The sequence below is a fragment of the Cavia porcellus genome, unplaced genomic scaffold (genome assembly GCF_034190915.1).
Source record: "Cavia porcellus strain 051 isolate PalLab524CR breed Dunkin Hartley unplaced genomic scaffold, mCavPor4.1 scaffold_1, whole genome shotgun sequence".
Classification (NCBI taxonomy): domain Eukaryota; kingdom Metazoa; phylum Chordata; class Mammalia; order Rodentia; family Caviidae; genus Cavia; species Cavia porcellus.
Window position 1 is genome coordinate 210,606,315 of NW_026947484.1, and position 14,890 is coordinate 210,621,204.

Sequence of the window (14,890 nt, forward strand, 5' to 3'; positions counted from 1 at the left end):
CACAAACGTTTATTGAATGGACACTCTGAGCCAAAGCTGTGCTAGGCACTTTGATTTCAGAAATAAGAACTAATTGCTTGTCTTCAAGGTACTAGGGGACTGTTAAAGAAGACAGGTATTTTTCATGAATTAATTGCAATGTTTTGATAACTGAAATGGTACTAAATGCAACCCTAGCAGAGAGGAGGGATACTAAATTCCTTGGGGAGTAGAATCAAGAAAGGATTCAGGGTAACTTTTCCTCAAGGATGAGGAGGAATTCACCAGAGATATGAAGAAAGAAAATATCAAGTAGAAGAAAAATTTACAGAGGCAGGGAAGTAAATCCACATAATTTATTCATCCAGAGAGTTATAATTTGCTTAACATGATCAAGTAAAAAGTTGTATAAGATTTGCAGTAATACATGCATTAATGCCTTTAATTCTTAGCATGACTAACCAGGAAGGCATGAGTGTTTTATCTGGCATATGAAGAACTAGAGGCACAAAGATGCTAGTCTGTTTCTCAGATTGATGCAGTCTGTGAGCCATCTGTCCAGGACTAGAGCCTGGCAGTCTTGCTGTGGAGCCCATGTCTTGAATCATGCAGCACTGCTGCTCCTTAGCCTTCAGACCAGAGAGGAAGACAGAACCCAGGAGGCCACAAAAGGAGTCTAGATTTTACCTCATGGCCACTGAAAATGTGGGGAAGGTTTGTGCTGGATAAGTGAAATTCCTAATTTGTATTTAGGAAAGGTTATTCCAGGAGGAAAACACCACCTGAAATGAGATGGCTAAAACTGGAGAAAGGGTATCGAGAAAACTCACGTAATTTCCCCGTAAGAGAAGATGAAAACGTGAACTCGGGGGTAGCAGAGCCTAGCAGGAGACCGTCCCTTCAGCAGGCACAGTCTGTGACTTACACCTCCAATAGGCATCCATTTTCATTATTTCTGTCTATCATGGATGATTATTCTTCTTCCACTCTCAGGTTTCCAGTAGTCTGTTCTTGGCTACTATTTCTCAGTCAGGCTATTTCATTAGTCAAGGTTTAAGTCTGAACAAATCCACTAACAGTCAAGTCTTCACTGTAAGTCTTCTGAACCCACATGTGCTACTACCAACAGTGTGGTAACGGTTTAGTTGGCAACTACGTGAGATAAATAATAGGTAAGAAAATGCCAAGTCAGGGTGTTTTCAGGTTTAGCAAGTATGTATTATATCTCTAAATCTGTTTTCCAGATTCACCCCCTGTAAGTCTTTGCATCAGTGTGTTAAACAGATACACCTTGTAGAATCTAAGTGGTTCCTTCTCTTCTAGAGGAACTCTATCAAATCAGAGAATTTAACCAACATAAGGCTGAGGGTGTTGTGGCCTTGTTTGCTTTTGTTTCTTGGGCTTTAAAAATGTACTAAGGACGATTACTGAATTTTTTAATACTCAGAATCTCAAGTTTGTATCAGGTCCATGTTCTTCTTACAGTTATTCTGCCATCTTTGCTGAAAGTGAACTGAGTGGCTGGGAGTATGATTATGATTTCTGCTCACCCAAGACACTCCGCTGTGCTCCCGAGCCAGATGCTTTTAACCCCTGCGAAGATATCATGGGCTATGACTTCCTCAGGGTCCTGATCTGGCTGATTAACATCTTAGCCATCGTGGGAAACCTGACTGTCCTCTTTGTTCTCCTGACCAGTCGTTACAAACTGACGGTGCCCCGTTTCCTCATGTGCAATCTCTCCTTTGCAGACTTCTGCATGGGACTCTACCTGTTGCTCATTGCCTCCGTTGATTTCCAAACAAGGGGTCAGTACTACAACTATGCCATAGATTGGCAGACAGGGAGTGGGTGCAGTGCTGCTGGTTTTTTCACTGTGTTCGCAAGTGAACTTTCTGTCTACACCCTCACAGTCATCACTCTAGAAAGATGGCACACCATCACCTATGCTGTTCAGCTGGACCAAAAGCTGCGGTTAAGACATGCCGTTCCCATTATGCTGGCAGGATGGCTCTTTTCTACGCTCATTGCTGTGTTGCCCCTGGTGGGTGTCAGCAACTACATGAAGGTCAGCATTTGTCTTCCTATGGAGGTGGAAACCACGCTCTCGCAAGTCTATATATTAACCATCCTGATATTCAATGTGGTAGCCTTCATCATCATTTGTGCTTGCTACATTAAAATTTATTTTTCAGTTCAGAATCCAGAACTGATGGCTACCCACAAAGACACCAAGATTGCTAAGAAAATGGCAATCCTCATCTTCACCGACTTTACTTGCATGGCACCCATCTCTTTTTTTGCCATCTCAGCTGCCTTTAAAGTGCCTCTTATCACAGTAACCAACTCAAAAGTTTTACTGGTTCTCTTTTATCCTGTTAATTCGTGTGCCAATCCATTTCTATATGCAATTTTCACAAAAGCATTCCGAAGGGATTTCTTTCTATTGCTGAGCAAATTTGGCTGCTGTAAACGTCGGGCTGAACATTATAGAAGGAAAGAATTTTCTGCTTACAATTCTAACTGCAAAAACGGCTTCACTGGAACAAATAAGCCTTTTCAATCCACCTTCAAGCTGTCCACATTGCACAGTCCATATTCAGCTGTCCTAGACAAGACTTGCTACAAAAAGTGTTAACTATTATACCAGTACCTGCATTATTGAATTGTATTTTAAAATAGTACCTGTACTAGTAACTTTAATATAAAGAGCTGGTTTTAAGAAATTATTTAAGTATACTGAGTAAGAAATTTTACCTCGTTCAAAGAGTGGTCCAAGAACATTGCCCATCTATTTTTCATTTATGTTATATAGTGACATAAAATTTTGAAGTTGAAAGTGTTTAGAAATTTTTGCAACAGTTTTCACAGACTCATCTTATGTTTGCTGAATCTAACAAATGGAAACTGACAAGCATGTCACACCTGCCTGTAATTCCACTTACTCAGGAGCATGGGGCAGAGGTCTCACGTTTGAGGCTGGTATGGAAAACTTAAGGAGACTCTGTCTCAAAACAAAACACATTAAAAGGACCGGTGATGAGCTCAGCAGGGGAGGGAGGGTATGGAGTCGTCTGCATACCTTTGACTTTTATTTCATTTTTATTGCATTCTACAAAAAGTTTATAGCAGATTGGAAATTTAAAGTAACAAGTCTTTTTCCTCAGTTTGATAAACACATTCAAGAAATGCAATGTATAATCTGGTAGCCACTAGCCATGTGGCTAAATTAAGGTTGAATAAAATTAAAACTGTTATTCCTTAGTACTCTAGCCATATTTCAATGTGTAATTTACTGGCACTTGTAACAATAATTATCACACTAGACAGCCCAAATACAGAGAGTTCTATTGGATAGCACTATTCTAGAGACTTACATCTATCTCCTGTATAGATCCTACTTATTCAAAAGTAACCTAAAATAAATATCTAATATATATTTCTGGTGTTTCTCTTCTGAAGAACAAGGACACATTATGTTGCAGACTGCAAACTTTTTGTCAGTAGGAATCTTATCTCTGCCCATTTTGTTTCCTGATCTCCTACTGCAGATCTTGGTAATAAAACACAAAAAATATGCCATCTGAAGTTACAAAATTTATAAGGGAAAATAATATTCTAGGACATTATATTTTGAGTGAAAAAAAATATGTAAATATTTAAAAATAATTACCTTCCATCATTTCTATTCTTTGCAAGTTACCGAAACTACATTTGCTATTTGTTAGGAAGTACTTTTACTTAAAATTGGCTTCTGCAGGACACCAAATCATGATTTTAATTGTACTTTTTCTAATGGCCCTTCGATTTTTTAAAAATATTTTTTATTGGGGCTGGTGATTTAGCTCAGCGGCATAAGTACCTGCATTGCAAGCAGGCAGTCATGAGTTCGATCCCTGGTACCAATTAAAAAAAAAATGAAAAAAAAAATAATTTGTATTGACAGCTCATTATGTCCCAAACATCTTGACAGCTACTACATAATTTAACCTACTAAATCTTCATAAAATTATGATATAGCTATTACTTATGTTATATAAGTGAAAAAACCTATTACATCTTGTCAAAATTCTCAAAACCAATAAAAGACAACAAATATAATCAAAACTCATAGCTCTACTTTGGTACCCCATCCTCTTAATCTCAAAGCTGAACTGCATAGTAAACTCATGTACTATCTCTTAAATTTAACAATATTTTACACTAGCTTCAATACATATTTATATAATGATCTATTCATCTACCAATTCATCTTATTTTATATATTTCAAAGTAATCTGCAAACATCAGTATTTGTCAATCCTAAAACCTCAGCACTTAAAGATTATATATTTACAGTTTAGGTGAAATTTACATATGGTGAAATGGACAGATCTCCAATGTACCATGCAATGAGTCTTAAGAAATGCATATATCCATGTCACCCAAACCTATCGAGATATGAACCACAATCACATCAGAAAGTTTCATCGTCCTCTTTCCCAGTGGTAATAATGGTTCTGATTTCTGTCCCAGCAAGTTAGCTCTGCCTGTTCTAGAACTTTATTGTGGGACCATACAGTATGTACTCTTCTGTGTAAGGCCTATTTGATTCAGTATAATAATTTTGCTATTCATTCATGTTACTGGTCAAATTAGCTTTGATTGCTGATTAGTATTCACTAACATAACACTCTATTTTTCTATTATGGGATATCTGGACTATCTTTTGCTCTCTTTCAACATAATATTAAGCAACATTTTATTAAACATAAATGGACCCTAGACATGTACTTTGCTTTCAAACCTTATGCCACTGTGTAAAATAATTCAAAAAAGATTATAAATATAAGCTTTATAAAATATCTCTTCTCTGTAACATTTCTGAGTTTGCTTCTCCATAACCAGTTTAACTTATTCAGATTCAGTAGTCGGTCTTGTAAGCTAGTGTTTTAGAATTTGCCTCAGCAGTATGACAGAGTACTAACTTATGTTGCTATATAACTACACAATGCATTTTTTATTCATACATCAGTCCCAGAACCAAAACTACAAAAAAGGCAGAAAGTACAGGAGAAAAAAACTTATTCATGCAGAGAAACTTGTTTTAATTTATGTACTTTTAAATAGTTTGAGCCTAACATACTTCTATGTGAACTATAAAAATAACTTTCACAACCTTTTGCACAAATAATGATCGCTATTCTCTACCACTGTTACTGTTCCTCATTATAATTTCAATATCCTTCCATCAGTAAGACCTACTAGTCATTCCTTTGATTTGTTCTCCAAACCAATGATTTTGTACCCAAATGCCACGTCCACATCTCAGGTCATTTTCTCTTCCTCTTGGGCTACTACCATATCTAACTTTTATTTATATCCAGTCTTTCCCATGTTCATACTCTCATATTCACCACTGATTAAATGTTCCTGCAACCCTATTTCACTATTTACCTGTATAACATTCCTGAGCAACTTATTAGTGCCTATAAAATTTATCTCCTAGCCTAACATTCAAAGAGCTATAGAATCCAATGTCAGATCTGCTCATTTCTTCTGTTTTTCTACATGGAACAAAGTTTTCCAGTTACTCTTACCTAGCCGTGGCCTACACATCTCCATTCTGGTGCCTGTAAGCTATGTAACATATGGGCAGGGAAGGAACCAAAAGAGACCACCAGCCTTGTGTAAAGGCTGTGTGGAATTTATTGTGTGTGGGAACAGGCAAGCAAGAGCAATAAGGCCATCTGCCCCAAACAAAGAGAAATGTGTCCTTTTTATAGGGATGGAGAGAAGGCCGGGGACATTAGATGGGAAGAGGCCAACAAACATCTGTGGTCAAAATTGTCCAGCAGTCTTGCACATCAATGGCAGAATCCTCAAAGGGTGTGGTATAAATTTTCAGGTGTCTCTAGATGACCCCAGATGTCCCAAGACCTGCAAAATTCCTTGTTCTATCTTACCTCCTTCACAGTACCCTGTGCTTGCCTGTGATAACTTGGGTACTGAGCTAAGTTCCCTGCAGAAAGTTGTGCCTCTGCTGGCAGGCAGGCAGGGGGCTAGGAGAGCTGGGTCCAGTTGAGGCCTTACAGTGCCCATGGCATTCTTACTGGCTGAATTACTCTTTACCTCTCTTCTTTTCTGCCTCCTTAACAATCCTAAATATAGGTTTACTTTCTTCGTCAAACTCTAAGATCTATTCCGTCCCAATCCACTCAAGACATTTCCTTTATATGAAATAAAATAATACATATATAATCCACAATGGTGTCTCTTTGGACTTCTTTAGCACTTGCCTCTATCACTTATCTTTTACCCTGTACAAGTATATTATCTTTTCAAGTCTATGTTTTTTCACCTGTTATGAATTTTAGTAATTCATTCATCTCTTTTACCTCTTTGCTTCTTCTACCTTATCCATCTAAAAGCCTTACACGGGGTAATTTGAGTGTGTGTGGTAGTGGGGACTGCTAACCAGGTGTTTTACCATCCAGCTATTATCTCCAGCTCAGATTAATAACTTTTAAAACTAATTCACTTTTATAACTGAAATGTGAAACTGTCCTCATTAAAAAGCAATTCCCAAATGAGATGGTTGCTTAGAGAGCATGTGCATTCTTATTCCATGTAATTGTTCAGACCTAAATCTTAAAAAGTCAGATGCTCAATGAATTTATAACTCTATCTTGGTTTTTAAAAACATGTTTGATTTCACTGGTAGGTTGCAAAATGGCTGAAAGGGATTAATCAATCTAGAATAACTGATTTAAACTTACAAAATAACTCTAACAGGCATTGGTATTTTGTTCTCCATTTATTACATTTTGCAAACGGTCTGGTTTTAGTGTTTTTCAAAAAATAAGGAATCTCACAAAAATGTCAATGGTCCAGTGACCCTGGGTGGCAGAGGAAGCAAGTGTCGAGAGCAGAAGGCCTGCACAGTGAACTCCACCTAGTGCTGCAACCTTGTCACCTCACTCAGAACCTGGATGCCCCACCCAGCATCCCAAACAGCTGGGTGCACCAGTAAGCAGCTCTGGGTCCTGCTTGGGCCCTATCCAGTGACCCCAAGTGGCAGGGGAAACTCCTGCACCAAGTAGCGTGAGCAGAAGTCCTGCACAGCAAATGCCACCTAGCCAGGCAACCTTACTTAGAGCCTGTTAGGGCCCCACCCAACAACCACAAGCACTTGGGGAGCTCTGGTGGCATGAGCTGCAGGCCTGTACAGTGTTACTCCATCTAGCTGCTCAGCCTTGGTACGCCACTGAGAACCTGGGAGAGTCCTGTGCCACATGGGATGAGATGAAGGTCCAGCCAGAGCACTCCCCCTATTTGAGGAGCCTTCAAGTGCCACCAGAGACCTGCTGAGGCCTAATAACCCCCCACTCAACTGAGGCAAATCCTTGCATTATGGACAAGCATCCTCAACCCAGGAAGCAACCGAGACTTGCATTCAGCTGCCCCAGGGGAATACAGGAAAATAACAAAACAAAAGAGCAAATGCACTCTCAAACCTCCAGCCCATCCCAACAAGCCTAGAAGACATGGACATAGAAGAAATATAAGCCATACACCTGAAACTTCTGAAATGATAGCAAACAAAGTGAGGAAACAACTCAATGAAGCTATAAAGGAACTCAGATCAGAAACAATCTCTCAAATAAAAGAAGAAATTGAAAATGTAATAAAAGAAATGCTGAACACATCTAAACCACACATAGTTTAAAAATTACAAAGCCCTGCAAAAAGATGGAAACCTTAAGTGAACAGTGTAATAAAGTGATAAAATGCATGAAACAGATTCAAAGAGACACCCAGGAAATCAAAAATTCCATCAAAAGCTGGCAAAACCACGCCTGAATGAATGTGAAGATAGAATTTCAGACCTTGAAGTCAAGATTGCTAATAGTGAAAAAGGAAAGATCTTTTAAAAAATAACAAGCAATCAGGAAATAAACAATTCAATAGTTGTAAGATGATGCAAAGAAAAACCATATAAGATTGCTAAGTGTAAATGAAAAAGATGACAACACAAGTGATATAAAGAGACTATTTACAGAAATAATAGTTGAAAATTTCCAAGAAATGGGAAACTCACATACAGATAAGTGAAGAATATAGAACTCCAATTAGCCATAACCAAAATAAATCTAGACCCAGACATATGATAATAAACATTCCAAAAATTCAACATAAGAACAGAATATTAAAGAGACAGATTAACTATAAAGAAAAGGCCATCAGAATCACAGCAGACTTCTCAACACAAACAATGAAATCAAGAGGAGCATGGAGTGAAGTATCTCAGATCCTAAAGGAAAACAACTTCCAACCCAGACTGATATACCCTGAAAAACTGTCCTTCAAAATTGATGAAGAAATAAGATACCTCAACAACAAAGAACAGTTAAAGAGCTTTATGACTACTAAACCAATCCTGCAATGAATACTGAACGATATTCTAGATAGACATAAAAATAACTACAACTTCATGAACACCAACAGAAAAAAACCACTAAGCAAGGCAAACAATTAAACAAAAGGGAAAAGTAAAGAACCAATAGCAGAAAGATAATATGACAAAAATGAGCCAATATATATCAGTTATAACCATTAATGTAAATAACCTCAATTCACCAATTAAAAGGAACAGACTGGTAGAATGGATCAATAAACAACATCCAATCATATGCTGCATATAAAAAAATCCAGCTAACACAAAAGTAAATTCATAGACTGAAAGTCAAAGGATGGAAAACAATACTAAATGCCATAAATGCCATAGGAACCCCCCTCCAAAAAAAGCGGGGGTAGCTATTCTGTTTTCAGACTATGTGAACTTCAAACCAAGTATGATCAGAAAAGATAAAGAAGGTCACTACATACTAGTTAGGAGAAAACTTCAAGAGGAAGAGATAACAATCCTAAACATAGATGCACCAAATATAGGCGCACCCAGCTATGTAAAACAAATATTAATAGCAATGAAAATCAAATAAGCAATAACACAATTATAACAGGAGACCTTGACACACCATTGACACAAAAAGACAGATCAACTAGACAGAAAATCAGCAAAGAAATAACAGAACTGAATCAAACTTGTGAACAAATGGACTTAGTAGTGTGTACTTTGTTCCTCCCAACATCAGAATATACATTCTTCTCAGCTTCACATGGGACATCCTCTAAAATAGACCATATACTAGCCCATAGAACATGCTTAAGTAAATGCAAAAGAATCAAAATTATCCCATGCATATCATCTGATCATAGTGCCATGAAACTAGAAATTAATGACAAAAGAAACTGCAAAAATTCCATAAACACATGGAAATTAAACAATATACTCCTGAACAATCAGTGAGTCACAGAGAAAATTAAAGAAGAAATTAATATCTAAAAGCAAATAAAAAATAAAACTTACTAGAACCTGTGAGATGCCATGAAAGTAGTCCTCAGAGGGAAATTTATCATGGTGAATTCTCACATCAGGAAAACAGAATGAACACAAATAAACAACCTATGCTACATCTGGAACATCTCAAAAAAGAAAAGCAAATCAAGCCCAAAGCACTAGCTATCTGTAAACATGCATTCCTCTACATAAACAAACTCACTGCGAGAAAAATAAGAGAAACCACACCTTTCACAATAGCATCCAAAAAACTGAAATAATTAGGAATCAAATAATAAAGGAAGTAGAAGATCTATTCAGTGAAAACTACAACACTCTGGAAAAGGAAATTAAAGAGGATCTCAGAAAACGGAAAGACATTCCTTGTTCATGGATAGGAAGAACAAACACTGAAAATGGCCATTCTCCCAAAATTGTTATACAGATTTAATGTGATCCCAATCAAAATACCATTAACATACCTCACAGATCTAAAGAAATCATTCTTAAAATTCATCTGGAACCAAAAGACATCCTCTAAAATAGAACCAAAAGACATCTAGAATAGCAAATCCAATTCTGGGCAACAAACACAAAGCAGGAGGCATCACAATTCCTAACTTGAAGTTACACTACCACAAAGCCACTGTGATAAAATCAGCATGGTACTAGAATAAAAACAGACATGAAGATCAATGGAATAGATTAGAAGATACAACTACAACTACAAACACACTCAGCCACCTTATCTTTGATAAAGGGGCCAAACATGTTCACTAGAAGAAAGATGGCCTCTTTGATAAGTGGTGCTGGAAAAACTGGCTTTTCATATGCTGAAACTTAAAACTAGGCCCATGCCTATCACCATGGAATAAACTAAAGGCAAAATGGATCAAAGATCTAAATATTAAAACAGAACACTAAATCTGCTGCAAGACAAAGTAGGTAGAACTCTTGCATACAGAGGTGTAAGCAGAGAATTCATAAACAAAAATCAAACTGTATGGGAAATACTTCCCAGAATCAACAACTAGGATCTCATCTTATTAAAAAGCTTTTGCATGTCAGAAATCTCCAACAGAGTAAAAAGGAAACCCATGAATTTTGAAAAAAGATTAGTCAATTGTCCCTCAGACCAAGGACTTCTGTCTAGAACATATAAAGAATTTTAAAATTCAGACCCCTAAAATTCAAATAATCCAAAAATGAGCATCTGAGATGAATACACATTTCTCAAATAAAGAAATATAAATAGCAAATAAATACAGGAAAAAAATGTTTAGCATCATTGCTCATTAGAAAAATGCAAATTAAAACCACACTGAGACTCCATGTCACCAGACAGAATGGCCAGGATAAAGAAAACTATAAACAACAATGGCTAGAGAGGCTATGGGGAAAAGGGAACTCTTCTGCACTGCTCGTAGGAGTGTAGACTGGTGCAACCACTGTGGAAGTCAGTCTGGGGGTTCCTCAAAAAGCTGGGATTAGAAGTCCCATTTGACCCAGCTATTCCGATTCTAGGCATATTCCCCTAAGAATTGAAAATATCATACCACAGTGATATATGTGCACCCATGTTTACAGCAGCACAGTTTGTAATAGCCAGATCTTGGAAACAATCTAAGTGTCCCTCAACTAAGGAATGGATAAAAAAGATGTGGTATTTTTATACAATGGAGTGCTACTCAGAGATAAAAGATCACATGGAGGCTTTTATAGGTACATGAATGTAACCTGAGACCACACTTATAAGTGAAATAAATCAAACTCACTTGTGTAAATACATTGTCTCCCTAGTATAAGAAACTGAAAGAATAAGACACGAGATCTTCAATAAATATTGTGAAAGGGTAAGAGACTGTTCAAAGGGGAAAAAATAACTCAGATAGGGAAAAGGAGAAAAGAAATAAGAGAAATGAAAAGGCAAATTTGTTTATATACCCTTAAGATAGCTAAGATGATTATACTAATTCTATTAGTTCTTGGAACAAAACAGTTAATTCATAGGATTAATAATAGGATTAGATCAATGTTGCAAGTCTATATCTAATCCTAATTCATAGGATTAGATCAATTTTGCAAGTCTATATCTGGTAATCTGAGCAACTCTTTTGAAGATAACTATGCAAAATAACAACCTTAAGTTATGTTCCTACTACCTTGTTTTGAAAGCCTATATTGTTAACATTTTGGGCTCTTTGTTCTTGTTGTCTCTTTTTTTTTTTTTTTTCTTGTATTTTTTGTTTTTCCCTCTCATTCAGAAAAGACAGATGTACATGTATAGGCTTATACATGCCTAGAACTTCTCCTAAAGAGTTTATAAGAGTTTACTTCTAAAGAGTTTATTATGTGTGATGGTATCAACAGCTCTTAAGAAAATGAGACATTAAGGTAGCCATTGCTGATTTTCTGTCATCTTGTTTTGAAGTCCAATAATGCTTTTATTCTTTGTTTTGATTGATTTATGTTTTCTATTATTTGATTTTAATATGTATGAAGGTATGAACAACTATTTTGAAGAGAACAAGACACATTATGGTAGCCATTGTTGATTTTCCTATTGTCTGATTTTGAAGGTCAGTAATGCTTTCATTCTTTTCTTTTGATTGGTTTTATACTGCTTTTGTTTTGTTTGAATTCAATGTGTGTGAAGATCTGGACAACTACTTCAGGGAGAAAAGGAGACATTGTGGTAGCCACTGTTGATTTCCTGTTGTCTTGATTTGAAATCCTGTATTGCTTGCATTGTTTTGTTCTGATCTGCTTTGTTCTGGTTTTGTTTTGGTATCTTTAAAATAAAAGAAAATTTCAATAAACGTGTTCATAATTAGAAATAATCTTTCCTTTAAAATGGTTGATCCAGTATCCCCTACTTCCCATGGTTTAAGGTTCCCCAATCAACTATGGTCTGGAACATGAAGAGGAAAACAGTTTCCTAAGCTTTAAATCGATTACTGTTCTGAAGAGCGTGATGAAATCTTACTGTTGCACTCAACCCCGGGAAGGTCTTGACTCACCCTTTCATCCGACACATCTATGCTGAATATAAAACATGTTAATTAGTTTTTAGTAGCCATCTTGGCTATCAGTTGACTATCATGGTAACACAGTACTTGTGTTTAAGTAATGCTTTTTTACTTAATGATGTACCCTAACTATAAGCATTGTGATGCAGAGACAGCACCATGCTCTAAACATGGAAGGGCAGATTAACACTGGAATTATGTAGCAAAAGTTAAGATCTATATGAAAAATACACAGTATGTACAGGGTTCAATGCTGAGGCTTCAAGCATACACCTGGCATCTTGAAATGTATTCCCTTGGATAAGGAGAAGGGGGGGCTGCTCTGATTCTAATTAACATCTTTTTTCCCCAAGAGTTATTGCCATAGGCTTGCTACTTATAATTTAGCTTTCTAGCTATAAATCATAAAGCTCTCACTTGGCCTACGGTATGTTTACATGAAAATAGCACAATATTAACTTATACATGAATCAAAATAAAATTCCCAGTAAATCTCCTGCTTAGTTCCCCAATTAACTCCTGCCGTTCACTCAAAAGTTACTGGTTTTTCTATACAAGTTAAACGACTAAAACTGAGTCTGTCGGTTAAAATTAGAGTCCCAATGCTCTGTGAAGTATCAGCATACAGATGATTATCTATACGTATCATAACACTAAGGTATTCTGCACACTGGATAAAATAGGTAAAGAAGTGTACCAGGAAAGGTCAGTTAGTCCCTAAGAGACTAATTCTGTGCAAACTCAACAAGATCTTCTTGCCTCCAGGGAGGCAAAGTACTTTAAGAAAGCACCACAGGATGTGAGCAAGCGAAAAAGCTGGAGAAACTGTCAAAGTGTACTGATTATTGGAATTACGACACATGATACTTTCACAAATTTCTTTAAAACAGCAACTGTAAACCTCTACAAGAGATACTTTCTCCATCTGTAAAAGGTTGTAAGACAACATTTTACCAGGTATTGTCTCCTTGAAAACTAACTTCATTGTATTTTGTGACTACATGCAGTATGAAACATTAATCTTGGACACTGTGGTGCTTAAGTTTAATTGTGTCAACCTGGTTAGTTTGGAAGTTTCCCAGGGCTGGTGGAGCACATTTCTGAGTGTGTTTGGGTATGTTATGGAGGTATGACTTTGGGTACTCTATATGGTCCCTGGCTTTTGCAAATGCACAGTCCCCTTCCTCTCTGGCACTGTTCCCCTGCTCTGTTTCCAAGCCACCACCCCATACTCTTCTGACCATGGACTGAATCCTCTGAAACTGTGAGCAAAAATAAAACCTTCCTCCTTTACGTTGTGAGTATTGGATATTTAGTCCCAGCAACAAAATGCTAACTAAAACAGACAAGATGAAGTTCCTTTAACTAAAGGCGAATTCAAATTTCAAATAAATCTGTGCACTTGTAAGCCTTAAACAGTAATTTCCTCTTTTGAAGTACATGAAGATTTGTCTCACACTATCTTTACCACACAGGCTAAATATTATCTCTCACATATGTTGAAGTTTAAGAAAAGTGGACCTAAATATAGAATAGTGATTACTAGAAGTTGGGAAGGGAGTCAGGAAAGTGGATAAATAGAGGCTAGATGTGATTAGAATATACTGTATACATGCATTGAAATATCACATGGAACCTATTAATATATGGAATATATTAATATGCAGTTTCAGAAATACTAAAAATACTTTCTAAGAATTGGCTCCTCTAAAATATCATATTCACATCAAATAATACAAGTATGAGTATCAGCATGCTAAAGTTTTTTTTAACTATAAGTAATGAAATCAACTTGATAAAGACTACAGATTTCTAAAGTGAAACAGAGCTGAACTGAACAGGTAAGTCATCACACTAAAAGCATAACTTTTGTTTCACTTGTGTTGTATGCGTCAGTGTGCATTCAAATACAGACTGTGTTCCCAAAACTTAGTATAGATCCTGGCCAAAACACCTTGAAAATCACTGGTTTAACAACTTCTCAAAAACTAGGATTCTTTTTTCTAGCATTATCTAATGCTAAAAAATGGGTAGCAAATTCAAAATAATTTGGTGTGAGCTGGGCATAGTGACACATGTGGAAGGCTGAGGCAGGAGGACTGCCATGAGTGCAAGGCCAGCCTGAACTACATAGTGAGATCCTGTCTCAAATAAAAAAACAAAATTTTGATGATCTATTCATTCTCTGTAGTCACCATGAAAACTATCACCTGTTATATCAGAACACAATGATAATTATCATTGGACTTCATTTTGTGGTAAGCCTACTTTAAACAGATAAATTATTTTTGCATTTTTAAAAGATTAGAGGCATGAGGGCATGCAGAGACACCAACAAAACTACCACATATTTTTCTCTAATGATAAAATGCACTACATAAAGAAGCATAATATAATAATAGTATTTACAGTATTTCATTAAAGTATCACTGGATCTAACAGATTTTAAACCTCATAATGAAAAGGAGGAAAGAAGTTTTAGAAACAACTGTTACTGGCTTCT

The 14,890-nt window shown here is 36.5% G+C and overlaps 1 protein-coding gene across 2 annotated transcripts in view; it reads left to right on the plus strand.

The window, feature by feature from the left end:
* Lhcgr (luteinizing hormone/choriogonadotropin receptor) overlaps positions 1-12,177 on the plus strand; it is a 72,966-nt gene extending 60,789 nt beyond the window's left edge. The window contains exon 11 of one of the 2 annotated variants that reach the window (XM_003472940.5): positions 1,465-12,177. In XM_003472940.5, coding sequence (XP_003472988.2) covers positions 1,465-2,617 — 1,153 coding nt within the window. In that variant the 3' untranslated portion in view covers positions 2,618-12,177. The remainder of the gene's footprint in view (positions 1-1,464) is intronic. The other variant, XM_063228905.1, reaches the window with a different exon arrangement.
* The last annotated feature ends 2,713 nt before the right edge of the window (positions 12,178-14,890 follow it).